Source organism: Terrapene carolina, unplaced genomic scaffold, assembly GCF_002925995.2.
Source record: "Terrapene carolina triunguis isolate 2854851 unplaced genomic scaffold, T_m_triunguis-2.0 Scaffold166, whole genome shotgun sequence".
Taxonomy (NCBI): domain Eukaryota; kingdom Metazoa; phylum Chordata; order Testudines; family Emydidae; genus Terrapene; species Terrapene triunguis.
The window spans coordinates 2,004,547-2,026,177 of NW_020664517.1; the positions used below are offsets into that span (position 1 = coordinate 2,004,547).

The following is a 21,631-nucleotide window of genomic DNA, read 5'->3' on the forward strand; positions in this document are numbered from 1 at the left end:
GCTGCTGAGCCCACTGCATGATGGGAAGTGGGATCATTCTTATCATAAAAATTAATTCCTGTCACAAATTAACCTAGTCCATCAAACTCTGAGAGGCTCCATCAAAGACATCTCCTTGCAGACTCAGAACAGCACGTGCACCGGCAGCAAGAGCCAGTCCTGACAGTGCCACTTAATAAACACTGCTCTTCGTCTTCCGTTACCAGGGCTAGAATTCAATGGATGCAAAGGGAAGAGCTAGAGTTGGGGAGCCGGGATGGAGGCCGCTGGAGGAGAGAAGTCTGGCAGGATAATTTGCGGGGGCAGGGGGAGAGGGGGATGGAACGATATCAGCCAACTGACTCCTGACCAGCTACCATAATAAATTGGACATGATGATTAACAGGAACATCCATTCATCGCCAGAACTGACCAGTTTAGCAAAGCTGTAGTCCCCCAATTACTGCATGAAAGGCAGGTTTTTTTCACGTCATCTTGCAGAGCAATTAAAAATGAATCCAACTTTCAACTACATCAATGCAACGCACGGATTACCACCAATGCCCCCGCCAAGTCAACGGAAACCGAGCAGGCCACCGAGTGCACTAATGACTCTTACATAAAGTGCACTTATGAAAATTAGTGTCATGCTGACCATCAAAGGGGGCGAAGAATGCGGAGGAAAGAAGACTGACTTGGCAACTGAATTGACCACCATGCAGGTCTAAACTAGCGGTGGGCCTGGACCAAGACTCTGCATCCAAACACCCCAGGACTATGGGAACATTTGTGTCTGAACTTGGTGGCGTGGCCCTTTAAGCTGACTCCCTGCCTCTGCCCCAATGCACTCAGTTTTCAACTGCCCTGAATTCAGACCGCACATTCCTAGCTCAGACTTTGTCCATCCTGCCGCCCCCTGTCCTGTCCTGCAGGGAAGTCAGAGCTCAAAGTACATTTCTGGCTGCACATTGCGCCATTCGGAGCCCCACAGTTCACTGAACTAAATTACACTGGGGTTGGGATTTTTTTTAAAGGAAAAAAGATAAAAATAAAACTCTCCGGTTACTCCTCTCTGCAAGGCAACGGGGCGGTGGGGGAGAATGCACAGTTCATTAAAGCAAAAAGGGCAGTCGGCCAGAGAGCATCTTGGCAGGCAGCGCAGAGCATTTTCACAGACTTTCCTGCTTCCCAGCACAGAAGCATCCCTTGTAAAGATCACAGCTGTTTGGATTATGCCTGAGTTCATATCACAGTTTATCAAAGAGGCTAGGTTTTTTTTTTTTCCGCGTTGCCCAGTACAAGTGGAACAGTTCACATGAAAACAAACCAGGGTTTTGTTCTGCATGCATTACCATGGAGGGTGGGAAAGAGGAGGAAGCCTCATTGGAGGGGATTTTCAGTGAAAGGGTTCCTGGGGTCTCTGGAAAATGAGTTGCTGTGCACAGGGCTGGAAGGGTTGACATAGCCTAACTCAGAAGACTAGGTTACAGCAGGTCAAATCTCTGGAAATCTAGCGCATGTCATGAGTTTGATGTTCTCAACCTAAAATCCCAGTGGGACTTGGAGTGCATCCCCAAATGGCCAAACAAATCAACAAGTGGCAAAGCATTCCAAAGGGGCCCAGAGTTGCAACGGCAGGCAGCAGTAGTGGGACAGACCAGATGTGCCTGGGGAGAGCTGTGCACGTCCATTGCTGCTGCTGACCTGGGAGAGTTGCATGAGGGAGAGAGGACTGGAACAGCAGGTGGGGCTGCAGGACTGAAGGGCATTGGCAGACTGGGGGGGGGGGGGGGGGGAGGAAGGAGACACGGACCTAGGACTGGAACAGCAGGTGGGGCTGCAGGACTGAAGGGCACTGGCAGAGCTTCCCACAAGGAAGCAATGGTGGCAATATTCATCCCTAGACCCCAATTCATTCCAATGCACGAGGATTCTGCATTCTTTCCAGTATCATAGAAGGGCCCACACCACAGAGGTCCAATGCAGATGTGTTTCCCCAGAATGCTGAGGGGTTTCGATCTGGGCGCCCTCTCTATGCATGGGGAATACTAAGATTCTGAGCTTGCTACATACCGAGTTACTGTGTGTGACCACTGCCTGCCCTTTGGGGGTAATGACAAAAACGAGGGGATGCAGTCTGTTATAATCCCGGGGGAATTCTCCCTTGATCCAGCCTGAAGAGTCAGCGAAAGCCTCTAACTCCAGCAAAAACTCCTCCCTTTGCCAGCTGGTTTCCAGAGGCCCCTGTCCGCGTTGCAGTGCCATGGCTCTTCCTGGCCATGCTCACCAGAGCAGAGAGAGCATGGCCATGGGAAAGCTCTGCAGACAGAACGAAAAACAATTTAACATGCGGCTTAGAGGGAAGAGCTCCTCTGCTCCATCCTGCCTCTGCCCAGCAAGCATCAGATGTTTTTCTACCATAGAAGCCAGTTGCTTTTGAACACCTCCGCCCCACCCTGCCCCATTTTCTAAACACAACATCTTGGTTAACAGGTTTGGTCAACTTGTCAATCTAAGGCCTGGTCTACACGGAAGCTGGGCGGCCCACACCGCAGGCAAGTGCCCACGACGCCTCTTCCTCTGGCGTGGGTGGGGCTCAATCAAGGGACAGCTTCTGAGCACACCTATTGGCTCATGCCCCCGGGTGAGCCAGGCAGGGCAACGCCTAGTTTGAGGATCCTGCTGGTGTTCAGGTGTGAGCTAAGGGCCCAGGTGTCCATGCCCAGCAGCACATTTTGGTGCTAAGGGGGCTCTACCAGCAGAAACTTAAGGACTTTAGGTATCTACATCCAAAATTTTGATCCCCAAAACCCAGCACAGCTGTGGCTTAACCCCCTTTGTGCATCTAGCCCTAAGTGACTTGCCCAAGGTTACACAGCAAGTGTGGCAGAGCAAGAAACTGACACCCCCCTGCCCCACCAGTGATGCAAGAACTCTGTCTTCCGACACTTCGCCCTGAGGAGGGGACCTTTGTCTGCTGATTGTGTGTTCCCAGAGGCCCAAACTGGAAAAAAGAGTGACTTACAGCTGTTAAGAACAAACTTCTGGCCACAGAAAAAAACCTCAGTGAGGTTTGAAAGACTGATCACCTGCTAGAGCCCTTGCAGGACTTGGGGTGATCTCTGGTAAGCTTATTAGCATGCGTGTAGGTCAGGGGTCAGCAACCTTTGAGAAGTGGTGTTCCAAGTCTTCATTAATTTAAGGTTTCGTGTGCCAGTAATACATTTTACATTTACAGGGGCCGGCGGACGGAACCCCAGGCTGGCAGCTCGGGAGGCAGACGGAACCCCAGGCCGGCAGCGGGATGAGTCTCTCAGCCCGCTGCCAGTCTGGGGTTCCGTCCGCCGGCCCCTGCCAGGCGGGGTCCTGGCCGCCGGCCCCGCTCAGCCCGCTGCCGGCCTGGGGTTCTGTTCACGAACAAGGTCAGCTCCCAGACTGCTGCACTGGACAGCACAGCGTGGGGAGAAGGTGACTAGCCCTCTGTGGAGAAAGAAGGGGTTCAGGACTCTTTAGAAAAGCTGGATGAGCACAAGTCCATGAGGCCGGATGCGCTGGATCTGAGGGTGCCAAAGGAGTTGACCGATGTGATTGCAGAGCCATTATCTTTGAAAACTCATGGTGATCGGGGGAGGTCCCGGATGACTGGAAAAAGGCTAATGTAGTGCCCATCTTTAAAAAAGGGAAGGAGGAGGATCCGGGGAACTACAGGCCAGTCAGCCTCACCTCAGTCCCTGGAAAAATCATGGAGCAGGTCCTTAAGGAATCAATTCTGAAGCACTTAGAGGAGAGGAAAGTGATCAGGAACAGTCAGCATGGATTCACCAAGGGCAAGTCATGCCTGACTAACCTAATTGCCTTCTATGACAAGATAACTGGCTCTGTGGATGAGGGGAAAGCAGTAGACGTGTTTTTCCTTGACTTTAGCAAAGCTTTTGATACGGTCTCCAACAGTATTCTTGCCAGCAAGTTAAAGAAGTATGGGCTGGATGAATGGACTGTAAGGTGGATAGAAAGCTGGCTAGATCGTCGGGCTCAACGGGTAGTGATCAATGGCTCCATGTCTAGCTGGCAGCCGGTATCAAGCGGAGTGCCCCAAGGGTCGGTTCTGGGGCTGGTTTTGTTCAATATCTTCATTAATGATCTAGAGCAGGGGTCGGCAACCTTTCAGAAGTGATGTGCCGAGTCTTCATTTATTCACTCTAATTTAAGGTTTCGCGTGCCAGTAATACATTTTAACCTTTTTAGAAGGTCTCTTTCTATAAGTCTATAATATATAACAAACTATTGTTGTATGTAAAGTAAATAAGGTTTCAAAATGTTTAAGAAGCTTCATTTAAAATTAAATTAAAATGCAGAGGCCCCCTGGACCAGTGGCCAGGACCCGGGCAGTGTGAGTGCCACTAAAAATCAGCTCACGTGCCACCTTCGGCACGCATGCCATAGGTTGTCTGCCCCTGATCTAGAGGATGATGTGGATTGCACCCTCAGCAAGTTTGCAGATGACACTAAACTGGAAGGAGTGGTAGATACGCTGGAGGGTAGGGATAGGATACAGAGGGACCTAGACAAATTAGAGGATTGGGCCAAAAGAAATCGGATGAGGTTCAACAAGGACAAGTGCAGAGTCCCGCACTTAGGACGGAAGAATCCCATGCACTGCTACAGACTAGGGACCGAATGGCTAGGCAGCAGTTCTGCAGAAAAGGACCTAGGGGTTACAGTGGACGAGAAGCTGGATATGAGTCAACAGCGTGCCCTTGTTGCCAAAAAGGCTAACAGCATGTTGGGCTGTATAAGTAGGGGCATTGCTAGCAGATCGAGGAACATGACCATTCCTCTCTATTCAGCACTGGTGAGGCCTCATCTGGAGTACTGTGTCCAGTTTTGGGCCCCACACTACAAGGAGGATGTGAAAAAATTGGAAAGAGTCCAGCGGAGGGCAACAAAAATGATTAGGGGGCTGGAGCACATGGCTTATGAGGAAAGGCTGAGGGAACTGGGATTGTTTAGTCTGCAGAAGAGAAGAATGAGGGGGGATTTGATAGCTGCTTTCAACTACCTGAAAGGGGGTTCCAAAGAGGATGGATCTAGACTGTTCTCAGTGGTACCAGATGACAGAACAAGGAGTAATGGTCTGAAGTTGCAGTGGGGGAGGTCTAGGTTGGATATTAGGAAAAACTTTTTCACTAGGAGGGTGGTGAAGCACTGGAATAGGTTCCCTAGGGAGGTGGTGGAATCTCCATCCTTAGAGGTTTTTAAGGCCTGGCTTGACAAAGCCCTGGCTGGGATGATTTAGTTGGTGTTGGTCCTGCTTTGAGCAGGGGGTTGGACTAGATGACCTCTATTCTATGATATTCCTGATATCTATGATTCCATGACCCCGGCTGGCAGCAGAGTGCCACTAAAAATCAGCTCGTGTGCCGCCTTTGGCACATGTGCCACAGGTTTCCAACCCCCGGTGTAGGTTATTTTATTGTTGTAATTTGTTTTCTCTGTACTGCTTTCACCTTAAGAACAAGTGTGCTTGCTTAGGAAAAGCTGTGCGCTACCGTATACCTATAGGCTGTCTGACTTGCTGGGGAACTTGCAGTATGCGCAGGGAGCTTTGCAGCCCAGAAAAACCTCCGTCAGGAGGGAGAGAGATGTATGTCTCCACCCAAGAGGTGATGGCTGGGATTTGAATTACTATTGGTATCTTCACTTCCTGTCCTCAGCTGCTGCCTGGCACTGCTGTCACAGCTGCTGCAGCACATGGTGGAGGAAGGCAGTCATCCCCGAAGACAGTATCGAGCTGAAGCTTGGAAAGTGCTTTGGGCTCCTTTGGGAGCAGACGCGCTTTGCAGAGGGGAATTTTACTGAACCTGCAAAACTGGCATCTGTGAAGAGCTCCAACAATTAGGGTAAATGGGCCCTTTCCCTCAGGCAGGCACACTGCTGAATCAGGAGCCATCTCTTGGCCTAGCGGGTCACTGCTGATAAAGTACATAGGGCCCACTAGAGAGTGTCTAGATTTAACACACTAACAAACCTGGTTAACATCAAGTATGCCAAACAGAACAGGGCAAGCACATGGATTCTTACACTCACTCCAAAACCCACTGAAATGTAGAGAAAGGTTCACTTCTCCACACAGCAACACCCCCAGATGGGCTCTCAGCAAGAGAACTGCTGTGTACATGGGGTAAGACATGCCCCTGAGGTTTTTACTGGAGCAGATGACTGCACTGCAGCCCTGAGAACATGGTGCCCATTAGAGCAATGTCCTACCTATGATGCTTTAGTGAAAGCATGGATGAACTGGTATTTCTCAGGGCCACTTTGACACAGTGGACGGCAATGAGAAGCAGTGAGCAAAAGGCTGCTGTGACTCCTACCCCTCTGTCTGGGCCAACAAAAGCAGCCCCTTTAAATGCAAGAACATCTAGGAGCAGAGTGTCTGTGGGTTCAAAGGGAGAGAGGCAGTGTCTTGAGCACTAGACAGTTTCTGGGGTGCAGTAATCTCACAGGGTTTGGGCTTAGGGTGCTCAAATGCCAGCAGAAAACATCTGGATGAGGGACGAGATCCACAGGGAAGCCATCCACCTGCGGAGACAGACGCTTGTCCAGGTGAAAAGGTGACCCACCAAGGACTCTATGAAGCTTGGTGTGTGCCCTTTTGCTTCTTTAAGGTTATAAAGGCTGCCTGAAAGGACTTGTCTTCCCCAAAGATGGGGCTGTATAAAGAAATCAGGAATTTCAGGTCAGGTGTTCCCTGGAGGAAGATGAGTGCTTACTGGGAGCAGCCAGTCCTGCAGGGAAGCAGTGGGGGTGCTGAGTCTTTAATAAAGATGGCCTCTCTCCTAAGTGTTCTTTAGACCTTGGAGACAAGTATGTGCTAACGCTGATTACAGCTCCCTTGCCCCTCCCAAATGCTCGGCTTTCATTCCCTTCTCTGCTGGAGTCAAATTCACTAGTTCTACAGTCAGTGCAGGCTGGGCCTACACCAGACTTCTTCCCACTAAAGAGTTCTCTCCTCCGCTGTCACTGGTCCAGCTCCAGCACTGGTAATAACAGGGATTGCTAGTGTAGACGGGGCACCGCATAACAACCTACATTTTAATCACACATCTACTAAGACGACTGTGCTTTGGATTTCCTCCCTGGTGGAGCAGCCATGAGTTCTCATTCACCAACATTTGGATGAAAACTGGCCCTCCCCCTGCCGCTTTCCCCTTTGGTCACTGGAGGGAGGGAGAGGCAAGGGGGAAATGTTTGGGTGTTAGTTTAAAAATAAATAAAAAAGTACAGACAATTTCAGAACAAAGTGTTCTGATGTGTCCTGTGAGCCAGTTCTCATTTTCAGCCAGCTCCGCCTCCAGGTCATCTCTGGCCCCTCAGGTCAGGCACATCTGTCATGCTGGCTAGCACAAATTGGGGGGGCTGAACAACAGTGGAAGGCTCGGGCTTCCTTGAAGGCCTTGGGGCAGCCGGCCAGCCTTGGACTTGAGGTGGCACAGAGCAAAGCAGGACATGCTCAGGTGGCAGCAGAGGGGATGTCTGAGCCCATCAGCACTCGGTGTAGTGGGAAGTGGCCAACATGGAGGGTATTTCTGTGGCTCCTGCTAAAAGTTAGCAGAGAGCCTCCTGGTTGTAAGGCAAGAAGCTTTACTAGACTGCAGCCTGCTGATCTGACCTCACGCCTTTCAGGCACACAGGGGCCCCGGAGCAGATGAAGAAGCTCCTCTTACTGCACTTTCTTTTCCCATGCACCTTCTGAAGAAAGCAGGCCCCTAAGGAGAGCTGCACGGAGGGGGAATGGAGACTGGTTCTGTGTATTCCCGCAGCAATGCCCCCTTCTGTCATTAGCAGAAGGATGGGGGAGTGGAGCCACACACTGCAGAAATGGAAAGGTCAGCAATGTTACTATTCTGTGTCCGTGGTGACTGCTCAGCTCTCCAGGGCTGATTTCCTCAGTCTCCCAAGGTCACGGGAAGCCAGGGCATAATGTGACTGAGTAGTACCCACCCTGGTTTGCTGCTAGGACCATGACCCAGGTACGATACCCATCCTCTGGCCAGAAAAAAGGAAAGACCCTCTGTCAGAAGTGGATGCCAACATCTTTCCAGAGATTGTCCTGCAGAAGATGCTTTGCACTTGTGACTTGCCAGAAATTCATTTGCCTCTAGGATCACTGAAGAACTACCCATTCGAGTCACATTCCCTGAACTTCATACACACAACATATCTTCAGCCTCCGGGGGCAAATGAAGACTTAACAGAAAAGAGGTGAAAGTCTTCTATAATTATCAACTGCAAGGGGCAATGGCTGAGCCCCAGAGAGGGGTTAGGAAATAAACCAGGATCATTTCAGACGTTGCCTGGCAGCCTCCATCTGAACCTTTGGACCTCCCTCTTTGCCAAGCACTGGCAACACTAGAGGGAGAGTCACTGCTTGGTTTTCTGAAGCTTTCGATCCCACAATTCCTTTTCATCTCATGTTATTCCTTCAGCCGGAAACATTCTTCCAAGTTTAACCATTGTGTTCTCATTCTCTGCTCCCAAGCCAGGTTCCAAGAGTGTACAGCAAGTCACTGAAATGCACCTTGAGCAACACTTTGTTTTAGCTGTACTTGGGGCTGCAGGCAATCAAAACAGACAGAATCTGTGCCCCGGGTGGGGGACGAGGAATAGAAAGAAAGGAAAAAGGCTGGAGCCTTATGATTAATTTGGGGTGCAACACGCACTTGTCACTAATAACAGGATTTGTTCTTTGGTGGCTACTTGGAGATTAATTAAGAAGATGATTGTTGAGACACACGAAGTTTTATTAATATCACAATCAATATAAACAAAATCTTAGAACTAGAAAAACAAGCTAAGAACAGCAGCAGAATCTGCATGTGTAGTCACCAATCCATGGGCTCAGGATTACCCTTAAGGCAGGGCTGGGCAAACTACGGCCTGCGGGCCAGATTTGGCCCGCCAGATGTTTTAATCTGGCCCTCGAGCTCCCGTTGGGGAGCAGGGTCTGGGGCCTGTTCTGCTCTGGCGCTCCAGCTGGGGAGCAAGATCGGGGGCTGCTCCACATGGCTCCCAGAAGCAGTGGCATGGCCCCCCTCCAGCTCCTACATGTAGGGGCACCCAGGGGGCTCTGCTCTGCATGCTGCCCCTGCCCCAAGCGCTGCCCGCAAAGCTCCCATTGGCCGGGAACCGCGGCCAATGAGAGTTACAGGGGTGGTGCCTGCGGACGGGGCAACGTGCAGAGCCACCTGGCCACACCTCCACATAGGAGGCAGAGAAGGGACATGCCGCTGCTTCTGGGAGCCACTTGAGGTATGCGCCACCCAGAATCTGCACCCCTGAGCCTCCCCCCGCGCCCCAACCCCCTGACCCAGCCCTAATCCCCCTCCTGCCCTCCAAACCCCTCGATCCTAGCCCAGAGCCCCCTCCCGCACCCTGGACTCCTCATTTCTGGCCCCACCCCAGAGCCCTCACCCCAACCCCAATTTTGTGAGCATTCATGGTCCGCCATACAATTTCTATTCACAGATGTGGCCCTCAGGCCAAAAAGTTTGCCCACCCCTGCCTTAAGGTGAGATTAAGCATTACGGTTGCCACCATCCTGCTATCCCGAGATCCCGCCATGGGTTGGGATTGAGTCCCCATTTATGCACCTATTCCCTTACAGCGACCTATTTCCAAGATCACATGGCCCCTTGTTCTTACTTGCCATTTCTGCTGCCCATGGTTGAGGTTCCGACAATTGCCATAAGCATCTGTGCAGACAGAAGGTTCTCTACACAACGCAGTTAGGGAACTCAGGCTAAATAAAGGCTTTACAGTCTTACAGTCGATCACAAAACAGATATTGTTAAATCTTCTGACCCAGGGTTACTTGCTAATGCTAACGTTCATTAAGCCTAATGTGGCCTTCTGCTAACCATTGCTACCACTGGGCCTCAAGCTGAACAGTAGGCTTCAGGCTCACTGCCAAGCCCACTTTAAAATAATCTTTAAGTTTCTTTGCTTATTCCTACTTGCATCAGAGCGTTCGTTTCATTCACACTGGGTTAGAAAGCACCGTAACTCTTTCTAAGATATGATTATTCTGCCGATCACCTGAGTTCAGGCCATGGGTTAGAGGTCAACAGGATATTAATGGGGAAACCATTCTGTGTTCTTCTATTAAAGATTCACTTGTGGGAACTACATTGTTTATCCTTATAACCCAGTGCCCACTAGCAAGAAAGAGAAACTGTTAGGACGTCAGTGATTGTCCAACACCTGCACATCACGTGCTCCGGTACCAACTTACCACCCTGCCTTCGCCCCAGAATCAGCCTGCACGTTATGCAGTAGCAGGCAGACTTGTTCAGGGAGAGTGCAGAACTGGACTGCGGTGTTAGCCAACACATATGTATTGCACAGCACATTAATATGTATGACACACACCAGCTTATCATGCATTGTGCAGCCAATATTAATCTCGGTATGTATAGTGTTGGGACGTTATGCTAACGGAATTGTATTATGCTCTTCCCACAATTCTGTTCACCCATGCTAAGTATCCCACAACACTTTGCAAAAAACTGAACTCCGCTTTAGCACTAGCCAATATAAAACCTGTCAAGACAAGATACAGGTTGGGATGTGCCTCCACAGCACAACTAGTACTTGGAACGTGAAACCCAAACAAAAAAGATAAGGAAAGAATAGGTGGATAAAGGAAAACAAGATAAAAGAGCTGATTGGTGGATTTCAGTCTTAGGAGACAAATTAGAGAGCTCTCCACTACAAATATTGCTAGTTTGAATGCTTACTTTGGAGCACAGCTTCTGTGCAGGATGAACTGAAACAGCAAGGGAACAGCTTCCCACAAGGATTGGAAAAGTATTAACTTGTTGCTTTCTGTATTGTAAAGATTTGTCGTTAGACAATCACATTGGCTAAGGCAGAGATTTTCTACCTGTGGTCCACAGACCCCTGCGGGTCCGCAGACTACATCGAAGATTTCCAAAGGGTCCTCACCTCCATTTGAAATTTTGTAGGCATCTGCAAATGAAAAAAGATTGAAAACCACTGGGCTAAGGCTTGGTTATTTGGTTTCTTGAACATTTTTAATATCAAACCACAATTATAGTCAAGCAACTGGCCCTACTTAAGAAAATAGTTGGAACAAATACACTGAAGATAGCACCAGTGGCTCCCATGATCATGGTCTTGGTGACAACAGATCGAGTACTGACAGTCCAGCAAACTCTCCTGTGACGGGTTAGATCACAGAACCCCCCTTGGGAGCTGCCACCTGATGTGCCAAGACTACTTCTGCCCCTGCTTTCCCTGCCAGCTCGGGACCCCAGCACCCTGTCTTGCTGAGCCAGACACACCCGTCTGCTCCAACAAAGACCCAGGGTCTGAATTACTTGCCCCAAAGCTGCAGACTTAACTGAAGCAGCTTACAGAAGTGTTCTTGTCTTTAACACTCAGATGCCCAACTCCCCATGGGGTCTAAACCCAAATAAATCCGTTTTACCCTGTATAAAGCTTATACAAGGTAAACTCAAATTGTTCTCCCTCTATAACACTGATAGAGAGATATGCACAGCTGTTTGCCCCCTCCAAGTATGAATACATATTCTGGGTTAATTAATAAGTAAAAAGTGATTTTATTAAATACAGAAAGTAGGATTTAAGTGGTTCCAGGTAGTAACAGACAGAACAAAGTGAATTACCAAGTAAATTAAAATAAAACCCTAAATACAGTAATACAACTGAATACAGGTAAAATCTCACCCTTAGAGATGTTTCAATAAGTTTCTTTTCTCAGACCGGACACCTTCCTAGTCTGGGCACAGTCCTTTCCCCTGGTCCAGCCCTTGTTCCAGCTCAGGTGATAGCTAGGGGATTTCTCATGATGGCTGCCCCTTTGTTCTGTTCCACCCATTTATATATCTTTTGCATAAGGCGGGAATCCTTTGTCCCTCTGGGTTCACCCCCCCTCCTCACTGGAAAAGCACCAGGCTAAAGATGGATTCCAGTTCAGGTGACATGATCACATGTCACTAAGACCCCAAGCCTTCATTCCTCCCAGCCTGCTGCAAACAGAGCCATCCACAGTCAATTGTCCTGGTTGATGGGAGCCATCAAGATTCCAAACCACCATTAATGGCCCACACTTTGCATAATTACAATAGGCCCTCAGAGTTATATTTCATATTTCTAGTTTTAGATACAAGAGATATACATTTAAAGAAATAGGATGATCACACTCAGTAGATTATAAGCTTTGCAATGATACCTTACAAGAGACCTTTTGCATGAAGCATATTTCAGTTACATTATATTCACTCATTAGCATATTTTTATAAAATCATATGGACTGCAACGTCACATCTCCCTCCTCCTCCTCCTCCTCCTCTCTCACTTGCTTTAAATCAGTGACAGTTTCTACTGGCATCGAAACTGCCTATATTAAGCTCAAGAATTAACACCTCCTGAGATCAATGGACAGTTCACACCATGAAAAGCACTGGCATGTTAAACTGCCATGACTTGGCCCAATTTCATCTCCTACGGGTTGGGAAATGGCACAGCAAGCCCAGATGCAGGAATCTTTGGTACCCATGCCATTTTTCCCACGCAAAATAGTCCAGCTGACCGTAGTTCAGAGGAATGTCTGACAGGAAATTGTACAGTCCCCAAACCAGAATGAGACCCAAGCATAGTTCTCTAATGTGCCATGCAGGCCTTGGCCCTCTAATCAGAAACAGGACCATTCTGCCGCTCCCTCTCAAGCACAGTTCACGTAGACCATGGCCTTGTGTTCCCATTTGCAGAAGGCCAGGAAGAGAGAAAGCACTTGCTGTTACAAAAATCCCTCATAGTATAAACTTCTACAGGAGAAGGCCATTAGCACATGCCAACCTAGGCTTTGGGAAATTAGTTTTTCCTGTGATTCTTGAGATCAGACACCTAGTGGAATATAAGCGTGGAGTGGGGGATATACTGGGAGAGGTGGAAAAAAATCTTACAGACCTTCCCCCTGCTGGGGAAAGAGTGGTGGCACTCATGCCCCACTCACAATCTCGGTGTACATGGATGTTTCACTGCTAATTGTTTTAAATATTCCTGCTAACACTGAGATCTAATGGCAACTTCAAAACCTAACTCTCCCTTGAAATGAATGGGGCAACTCTCTCCTCTCGTCTGTTATTTCAGGCTGTCTGCAGACTCAGGCAGACATCGCTGCCGTTAGACACACCTTGAAGGTTTTCTTTGCAAACATAAGGATTAGGCGTGCATGCGCACCATGCTAACTAGTACTGCTGCCTCTGATCAGTACACTCCCTGTAAGCGATACGTTTAATACTTAACCCTGGATCTTTCGCAATTATTCCATCCATCCAGTCTGCCTCTGACTTCCTCTTGCCCTGGAAGAGGGAGTTCCATGGAATTCAATATCCATGCTCATTCGGTTCCCAGCTCGAGCATACCTCAATGATGCTACACAACTGGGCTCTGCCCCCACTGAATTTCCCCTTTGCCTCCCCTGTGACCTTCATGTTGATTATTTCTGAGCAAGCACAGCAGAATTCGCTGCCCTCGCCCCAGATCCGTTGTGTTAAGGATTACATACTGCCAGCCGTCTGTCACAAAGCATGTTTTTCCAGTATCCACCACCTAATCACAGCTCCTTGGAAACAGAAATCAAACCACACAGGAGACCAAGACACTGATTCCACAGTTCCGTTCGCCTTCCCAGTTAAAAGCTCTCTCAACGTGACCAGTTTTACCAGGCGGTGCCAACTGTTGAGTGTATACATCTCAACGACAATGCTCTGAACGGATTATCAACGCACACAAATACTACACCACACTGTACCCTGCACCAGCTGAAGAAAGAGGGTCCACACACCCACAGAATAGCCTGTTTCACACTCCCACTGTTTTGTTAGTTTCTCAGCAAGATAGGATCTGAAAACAGAGCTTAATTAGGAAATATTTAACCTCAGGGGATAAGAGTGAAAAATATGGTGTCTCAACATGTGAAAATTTAATTCATTTGCTTTAAAAATATCAACCGCAACAACTGGCAAACAAAGATGGCTTGCAGAGAGGCCTTTGACCACAAAGAACCAGGCAAGTGTTAGGCTAAAATGCCACATACCACCTAGAAGGAAGATGTTCTTAGCATAAGCTGTGGTCGGAGAAATATGGTGTTCTGACCTGATGATGAATGCTCCTCTGGTCTCCAGCAGCTTCCGCTCACTGCTGAATCTCTTGAGGAGGTTGATCATGAATTTGTAGAAGTAGCAGTTCATGGTGGGGGTGGAGGGGGAGCACTCCATGCCTTTCATACCTGGAGGGGGAAGGAGAGCAAGTTACAGAACACAGTCACAAGTGCAGCTGTCTTTGAATTGGAATTCTGTCCATGTGACGTGCATTTACTCTTCTGGCATGAACCTGTCAGGGTGGGGGAAGGAGAATGGCAGTGAGAGTCAGGTAGAGGATTTAAGGCATGATCCAATGGTCTTTCCTTGAGGTACTTATATCTATGTAGCTTATTTCCATAAATGTCTGGCACCTTTATACCAAGATAACCGCATCCACACAGGAGGTTGCACAGATTTGTGTGTCAGTTTCTAAACAGATATAGTTAAATCAATGCAAAAACTATGCACAGACCAGCTCTCCATGTAGTCTAAGCTTTACTTTTACTGTGATTCTACACACCAATACACATACCCCTCCGCCACACACACACACGCGCACTGCCACTTTGAATGGCTAGTTCATTCAAGCAGCTGAGCCAGGGCTTAGCGCAGGAACTGAATTAATGAAGATATGCCTTGTGCTGCTGATTTCATTTCTTTACGTTCTCCTTCAGGAAGTTTCACGCCGCTACTGAACAGCTCGGGGTCTGGCACTAGTGAACACAGCTCAAGTTGCAGCATTTGGTGATCACAAAGTGTAATCCGAAGAACTACTAACTGGAGAGCCCGAACTGAACACCGACTTACAAGTGCCTTTATTAAGGACTTTTCCTCTTTACAGGGAATTTGTTGGGAGACAAGGCAGGTGTGTGGGGAAATGTGCATCAGAAAGATACTTTCAATTTGGTGATCAAAAGCAAAGAGGTTAGTAGTGAGCATAGAGGCAGTGCGGCCTAGTGGATAGTGCACCTCACGTCGTGCTCTGCCCTTAACCTGCTGAGACAGGCTCTCCGGGGCAAGTACGGTCTTTTACTGAGTGTTTGTACAGCTCTTAACACATTGGGCCCCGACCTCGATTTGGGGCTTTAGGTGTTACTATTATAATTTATCAGCATTATAAAGTTATTACCATGGGCACCATTACTTTACAACCCTATGGCTCTGAGAGTTCTTTTACACACTTGGTAAGAGAATTAGAAACCTCAATTCACATAGCCTAATCTCACTGAGAGACAAGTGATAACTTGATAAGATACTATTTGCATGTTAATTGAACTGTGTAAGGGTGTTGGCATGCCAGTTAGCTGGAGAGGCGTGAAAAATGCACTTCCTAGTTCAGGATACCCAGACAGTGTTTAAGACAATTTCACCCCAGAGACAGACACTTCAACCTCAGAGAAGTTGTCCAATAACGACTGCTTTCAAGTGATGGGACTAAGGTATCTACTTAACTACTAGAACACTAATAAGAAGAATTGCTGTGTGAGAGGCCTGGTCTACACTAGGACTTTAATTCGGATTTAGCTGCCTTAATCCGAATTAACCCTTCACCCGTCCACACTACAGAGCCAGTTAATTCGAATTAAAGGGCCCTTTAAATCGATTTCTGTACTCCACCTCGACGAACGGAGTAGAGCCTAAATCGATTTTGTTAATTTGAATTAGGGTTAGTGTGGACGCACACCACCGAATTACTGTGTTTAAGTTAATGGGGTAGTGTGGCCGCACACCACCGAATTAATGTGGTTTAAAACCGAATTAAGGTGCTTAGTGTGGCCGCGCACAATCGAATTTATACAACCTGTTTCCCAAATTCGAATTATCTAAATTCGGATTAATCCTGTAGTGTAGACATACCCAGAGAGACAGCCATAATGATACAGCTAGGGCACTACCAAAGAACCCATCCAGAGAGGAGCAAAGTCTTCGGTACTTCTCAACAGATCGAATGATAACTTAGAGTTTGATTCTTTTAATCCATTTGTACTGAGCTGGGAGTTAGTTGGTCATCAGGTCATGGTGTACCCAATTAAAAGCATAGTGAAAAGAAAGACTGAAAGTTTACTGAATGGTTTCTTGTTGGGCCAGCATGGTCTCCATGCCAGTGATCCAGATTTTGGCACAAGTGGGTAATGCTCAGCCTCCCAGCTGGCAAGAACTGAACACATACAAATCCCAGGGGGAAATGAAATGAGACGCCAACATGGCTGGGATGTGCAGAGGAAACTAGGGGAATCAGGCATCTATTCCCATTGAATTTCACCCATTCCCTTAGGGGCCTTTGAAAGCCCAGCCCATGCTCTTAAATAACCTTTAATGGCCAGCTCCCAGAAAGCAAGTGCTAACCACAGCAGTGTATTCCCTCAGCTGCAGGTAAGATGATCCAGATTAAAAAAAAAAATACTGTATTGCCAAGACAAAATATTCCAATACAAAGGTGCATGTGTTCAAGTGACTACATTAACCAGAGCTGAAATAGATCCAGACCCTCCGTATAGCCCGTACAGCTGTTCCTCATTGTTCTCAGGAGACTCAAAATAGAAACACTTCAGATGATCCCATCTGCAGCAGCCCATCTTTAAACACAGCGTGTCAGCCCAGTGCTCTGCAGACCGCACTGAGTAGCTGTCCATTACCGGATCCAAATTGGAGTCCTAGCAGCAGTTGCCAAAGCTTTACATGGCCAGAGCTCCCGGTGACAGGCGTGGCTAGTCCCTGCAATAGCCTGGACACGCCTCATTGAATGACGTTTGCATATCACTGTGGGCCAGGGACTGTATGTGATTCCATGGGGCAGGGGGACTGCAATCCTCCAGGAGCTAAGGACAGTGGGGTTGAGGTGATTGGGCAAATTCACTCAGGGTGTAACACCTCTGGAGAGGCTACATATATTGGTTCAGAGGGGATTCTCAGAGACCAACAAAGAAAGGACTTTTGGATAAATAGCTTGAGTTTTCACAGACTCAGGGCCAGCTTTCAGATCCAGCAAATGGACTGGACCTTCTGTCTAAAGGGGGCCCCAATCTTTCCTGGGAGGGTTTGGAAGGACTTGACCTATTCATGGGGGTGCTTGTTCTGAATTAAGAGCTGTCATGAACTTGTGGCTACAGAAAATGCCTTGGTGGGGTTTGAAGGACTGATCACCTGCCAGAGTTGGGGTGATCTCTGGTAAGCTAATTAACATGTATGTAAATTCTTTTATTGTTGTAATATCTTTTGTCTAACGCTTTCACCTTAAGAATAAATGTGCTTGCTTAGAAAATCTGTGTGGTACCTTATACCTATGGGAAATTATGCTGTTTATAGCCTCCGAAGAGGCAGCCAAGCAGGCCTGCTGAGACAGTCTCACTTGCTGGAGAACCAGAGAGGAGGCAGGGAGCTGTGCAGCCTGGAAAAACCCCAGTCAGGATGGAGACAGACACGTGTTTCAGCACCAGAGAGGTTGACAGTTGTGGATCTGGAAACTTGAAAGCGGATGCCCTTGGTCACACCAGCTCCACCCACTGAGGCAGGATTTTCCCCAACCATACTCCATCCCCATCAGGCCCTCATCTCTTCACCCGCTCAGGCAGAAATCTGGACCTAAAGGTCAGACCCTTCTCAGAGGAGGCCTCTCTCTCCTCATGACCACGTCCGCTGAGTTCCTCCAGCGCTCCGGAATGGACAGTGTCAAGGACACAGCGAGCCTGTGCTGGGAAGTGGTCTCTCTCAGCAGCAGGCCCCAGCTACAGGGCTCCCTTCCACAAGAAAGGAACAAACTATGATCTGATCTTTGACTCTCAATGCAAGGCCCACCTACGTCTTAGTGTTGTGTGTCGCTAGGCTGATCTATTTAATGCAGCCTTCTCGAGATTATCCCGGGTTTATTGCACCAACGTGTGTGCTGTTCTTCATGCTGTCCTTGTAGTGCTTTCTGGGGCAGCCTTGATTCCGGTGTCCTTGTGCCAATTCTCCACAGAACATTTTTCTGGGGAGTCGATGTTCAGGCATCCGAATGACGTGTCCAACCCAGCGTAGATGGGCTTTTATCAGTATGGTTTCGATGCTTGTGGCATTTGACTTTTGGAGAACCTCCAGGTTGGTAATTTTGTCTTGACAGCGGCTCCCCATAATGGCGCAGAGACCGCATATGGAAGGCCTCTAGCTGTTTGATATGCCATTTGTATGGTGTCCAGGTCACACAGCTGTAGATGAGAGGTGAGCACAGAAGCATTGTAATGTTATTTTGTTGAGAGGGTTCTGTTGTGGGATTTCAGGACTTGGTTGCTAGTGACTGAGAAACTCCCTCCCCATGTCTCAGCAAAATCTGAGATCAAGAAGGAATGGTTCTCCCATGGCACATCGACAGTCAGCTCAGCTTTATGCATGCAAGCATCACCATCAAGCATTTGCCCTTTATCTGTGTTCTGCAGAGCCACTGAGATCCAAATACTGGTCCAGTTTTTCCCCTTGGAATCCAAGTAAGGTGGGGTGTACCAGTGCCTCCAGGGGAAGAGCATCTGGAGAAGGAGGGAGAAGGGAAGGGAAGCACCTATGTGCAGTTAGGCTAAACCTATCACTTTCAAGAGCAATCTGTTGCTGTAGGAAGTCCATGACAACATGGAGAAAAAGGGGAAGTCATCTCCCATTTTGGGGGTGGGGAAGCAGAGGTACCTTGGTACCTTGCCAGCTATCAAGGTCTTTTAGTGCTTAATTATGTGTTTATCCAAAACTGCACTGGATTTTTCTCAGCAACATAAACCTATGCAAAAAAATGTCACTAGCTATAGAATATATCAACCAAAATTTTGGACAAAAGAGCTATCCCAGCTTCACTTTCTTTCTTGCAGAGGGAGAAATATGAAGATGCCAGGTTAGGAACAAAGGCAAACTTTGAAAAATGTAGTATTACAGCTGTACATGGCCAAAAAGCTGAAAAGACCTTGCATTCTTCTCTTGGAACTTTTCAATGAAAAAGGTCCATTTGTCAATAAATAGCAAGAGACCCCTTGTGTCTAGGAGTACTGTGACTGAACCAGAAAGGGACGAGCACCCTCACTTTACACACGGGTGGAACAGATGGGTACTGGACAACAGCACATTCCCATTAGAGAATATCCTGAGCTTACTCGGGTAGAGCACTGTTGGATCAATACCTTCCTCCCATGCTCCCTTTAATTCTTGGTAGCCCTCTCTGGGAGGCTTCATTTGGAAAGTTGTAGGGTTTTCTGACAGGCATTGTATAAGCTCTGTACATGAAGGTCATTTTCACAATGAGATTTCAGAGACTGACAGGTTCAGTTGGCTCTTCCATCTCCTTTGCGGTGGAGCGTCATTGCATCCTAAGCATTCCCAGCCAGCAATCAGCCACGTGCTTCTCTGGGGTGTCTTTAAATACTGCCAGCAAGTTAACCATTGGAGTTCTTCTTGCCAGCTCCTTATTTCACTAGCTGCCCTGCCTCTCCCCAGGCCACCTTGCTGTGCGTAGCTCTACAGCGAACCCCAAACACGCAGCAGCCTATTCATGTTTATTATTTGTATTTGCAGAGCACCGAGGAGCCCGAGTCACAGATCAGGACCCACTGTGCAAGGCGCTGCACAAACAAACAAGAGGACAGTCCCTGCCCCAAGGGTCTTACAATCTAAGTGGACTACAAGAGATGGCCATTGCTCCACAGCCAGAGAAGACATCCCATAGAGCTGAAAACAACCTACCTGCCATGAGATTTCATTTACTTTCAGGTACGTTCCTTCATCCTGCAAACCAAAGATCAAACACTTTCCAGCCTGGAATTACATATCAGTTTAGAAGCACTGCAATTGAAGCAGATTGGATAGTGTTTTCACAGAGGTATGTTTGGAGAAAGGTGACACTTCTCCTGGTTCCCAAACCCTCTGAACATCTCTTTTGCATGAAGGTGTGTCCCCACCATGACAGAGTTCACAAGCTTTGTCTATGGAGAGCTTCATGGACCTATAAGATTGCTACATGGAAACAAGATGTGAGACAACAAGGTTAGAGAAGGCAAAGCCATAGCCCCACTCAGAACTACTCACCTACCGCCCAAGATCTCATTCATATTATGGTTTCAGTGCTATTCTAACTCCATGGCCTTCCCACTCACCTTCTGTCACCGCAAGGTGCTTAGACATTCTAGAGCAATAAAATCCTAGGATCAGCACTCCAGTATTTATATGAAGATGCGTGAGACACAGGCGGGAAGAGGTGTTAAGAAAACTGTGGATTAATTAATTGAAGTTTACACTTTTTTTAAGCCTAGACTTTGCAGATTTGTAACCTGCCAGATCGGCTGCGAACTTACTGATCATGATGCTGACAACAAAGAACACAAGCGCTTTGCTGCTCTTTGGTTGGAGTGTGGGTAGCTGTGTGAAGAACCGTCTCTGCTCATACGCGCTGCAAACACCAACTCTAGAGCTTGGCTTCAGTGGCATTAATTAGAGCAAACAGGAACGTCCAATGTTCTTGTGGACCAAAACGAAGAGTGTAGGCATTTTACATGGGTGCAGACCCTGTACTCTTCACCTCCTCTCTCCCAAAGCTTGGCTGAGAAGTCTCCCTGGAACACAGTAAAATCCTAAATCTTCTCTCGACATAGTTCCTGAATGGGATCCAAGAAAAATGCCAGACCTTTCACCGGAGAGCTGAAGCATCTGCACACTCAACACAGGATGAGTAGTGTAGGTTGGAAAAGGAAGTTGCAGCTCTGAAGAGTTCATGACCAGACGTGATCCTTATAACCACTGTTCGGATAAGTGCTGATGGTTGGAAGGAAAGTAGGAGTGATGGGACATACAGCTCCTTCATTGTATAAGCAACAGAACGAAGAGGTGTGGGAAGCACATCTTCCCCTTGAAAAGAGTGACCCTGCAAGAACACAGAATTAGAACTGCAGGCAGAGTGCACATTCTCAGCTCTTCAGAAAGAATCTGGAGAAACCCAGCCCAGATGAGGCTCCGAGCTCACTTTCCAGATTCTCGGTACATAATGTCAAATAGTTCATTTGAATTGTAAAGCTGCAAAACCCACTGCAACAACGGCCACACCAGCTTTAAAGCACTTCTTCCCCCTGCTGCTTTGTGCATGCAAATCAAAGAAAAGGCACTTAGAAAAGACACATGGTATTTGCAATGGTCAGCTGTTTGGAAGAAAAAACGGTTACCTACCTTTCGTAACTGTTGTTCGAGACGTGTTGCTTATGTTCATTCCATTCTAGGGGTGTGCATGCCCACAGGCACCGCTGTCAGCATTGTTTGCCTTAGCGGTATCCGTAGGGCTGGCTCTGGCGCCCTCTTGAACCCCATGCTCATGTACCGCCGGGCCTGCACCCTCTCAGGTCCTTCTTGCCGGCAACTTGGTCAGCGGGAAAGGAGGGCGGGTCATGGAATGGACATGAGCAACACACCGCGAAGAACAACAGTTACAAAAGGTAGGCAACCGTTTTTCTTCAAGTGTTTGT

The 21,631-nt window shown here is 48.0% G+C and overlaps 1 protein-coding gene across 1 annotated transcript in view; it reads right to left on the minus strand.

The window, feature by feature from the left end:
• LOC112119563 (protein VAC14 homolog) overlaps positions 1 to 21,631 on the minus strand; it is a 177,605-nt gene that overhangs the window by 72,009 nt on the left and 83,965 nt on the right. The window contains exon 14 of the mRNA XM_029912028.1: positions 14,185 to 14,317. Coding sequence (XP_029767888.1) covers positions 14,185 to 14,317 — 133 coding nt within the window. The remainder of the gene's footprint in view (positions 1 to 14,184; positions 14,318 to 21,631) is intronic.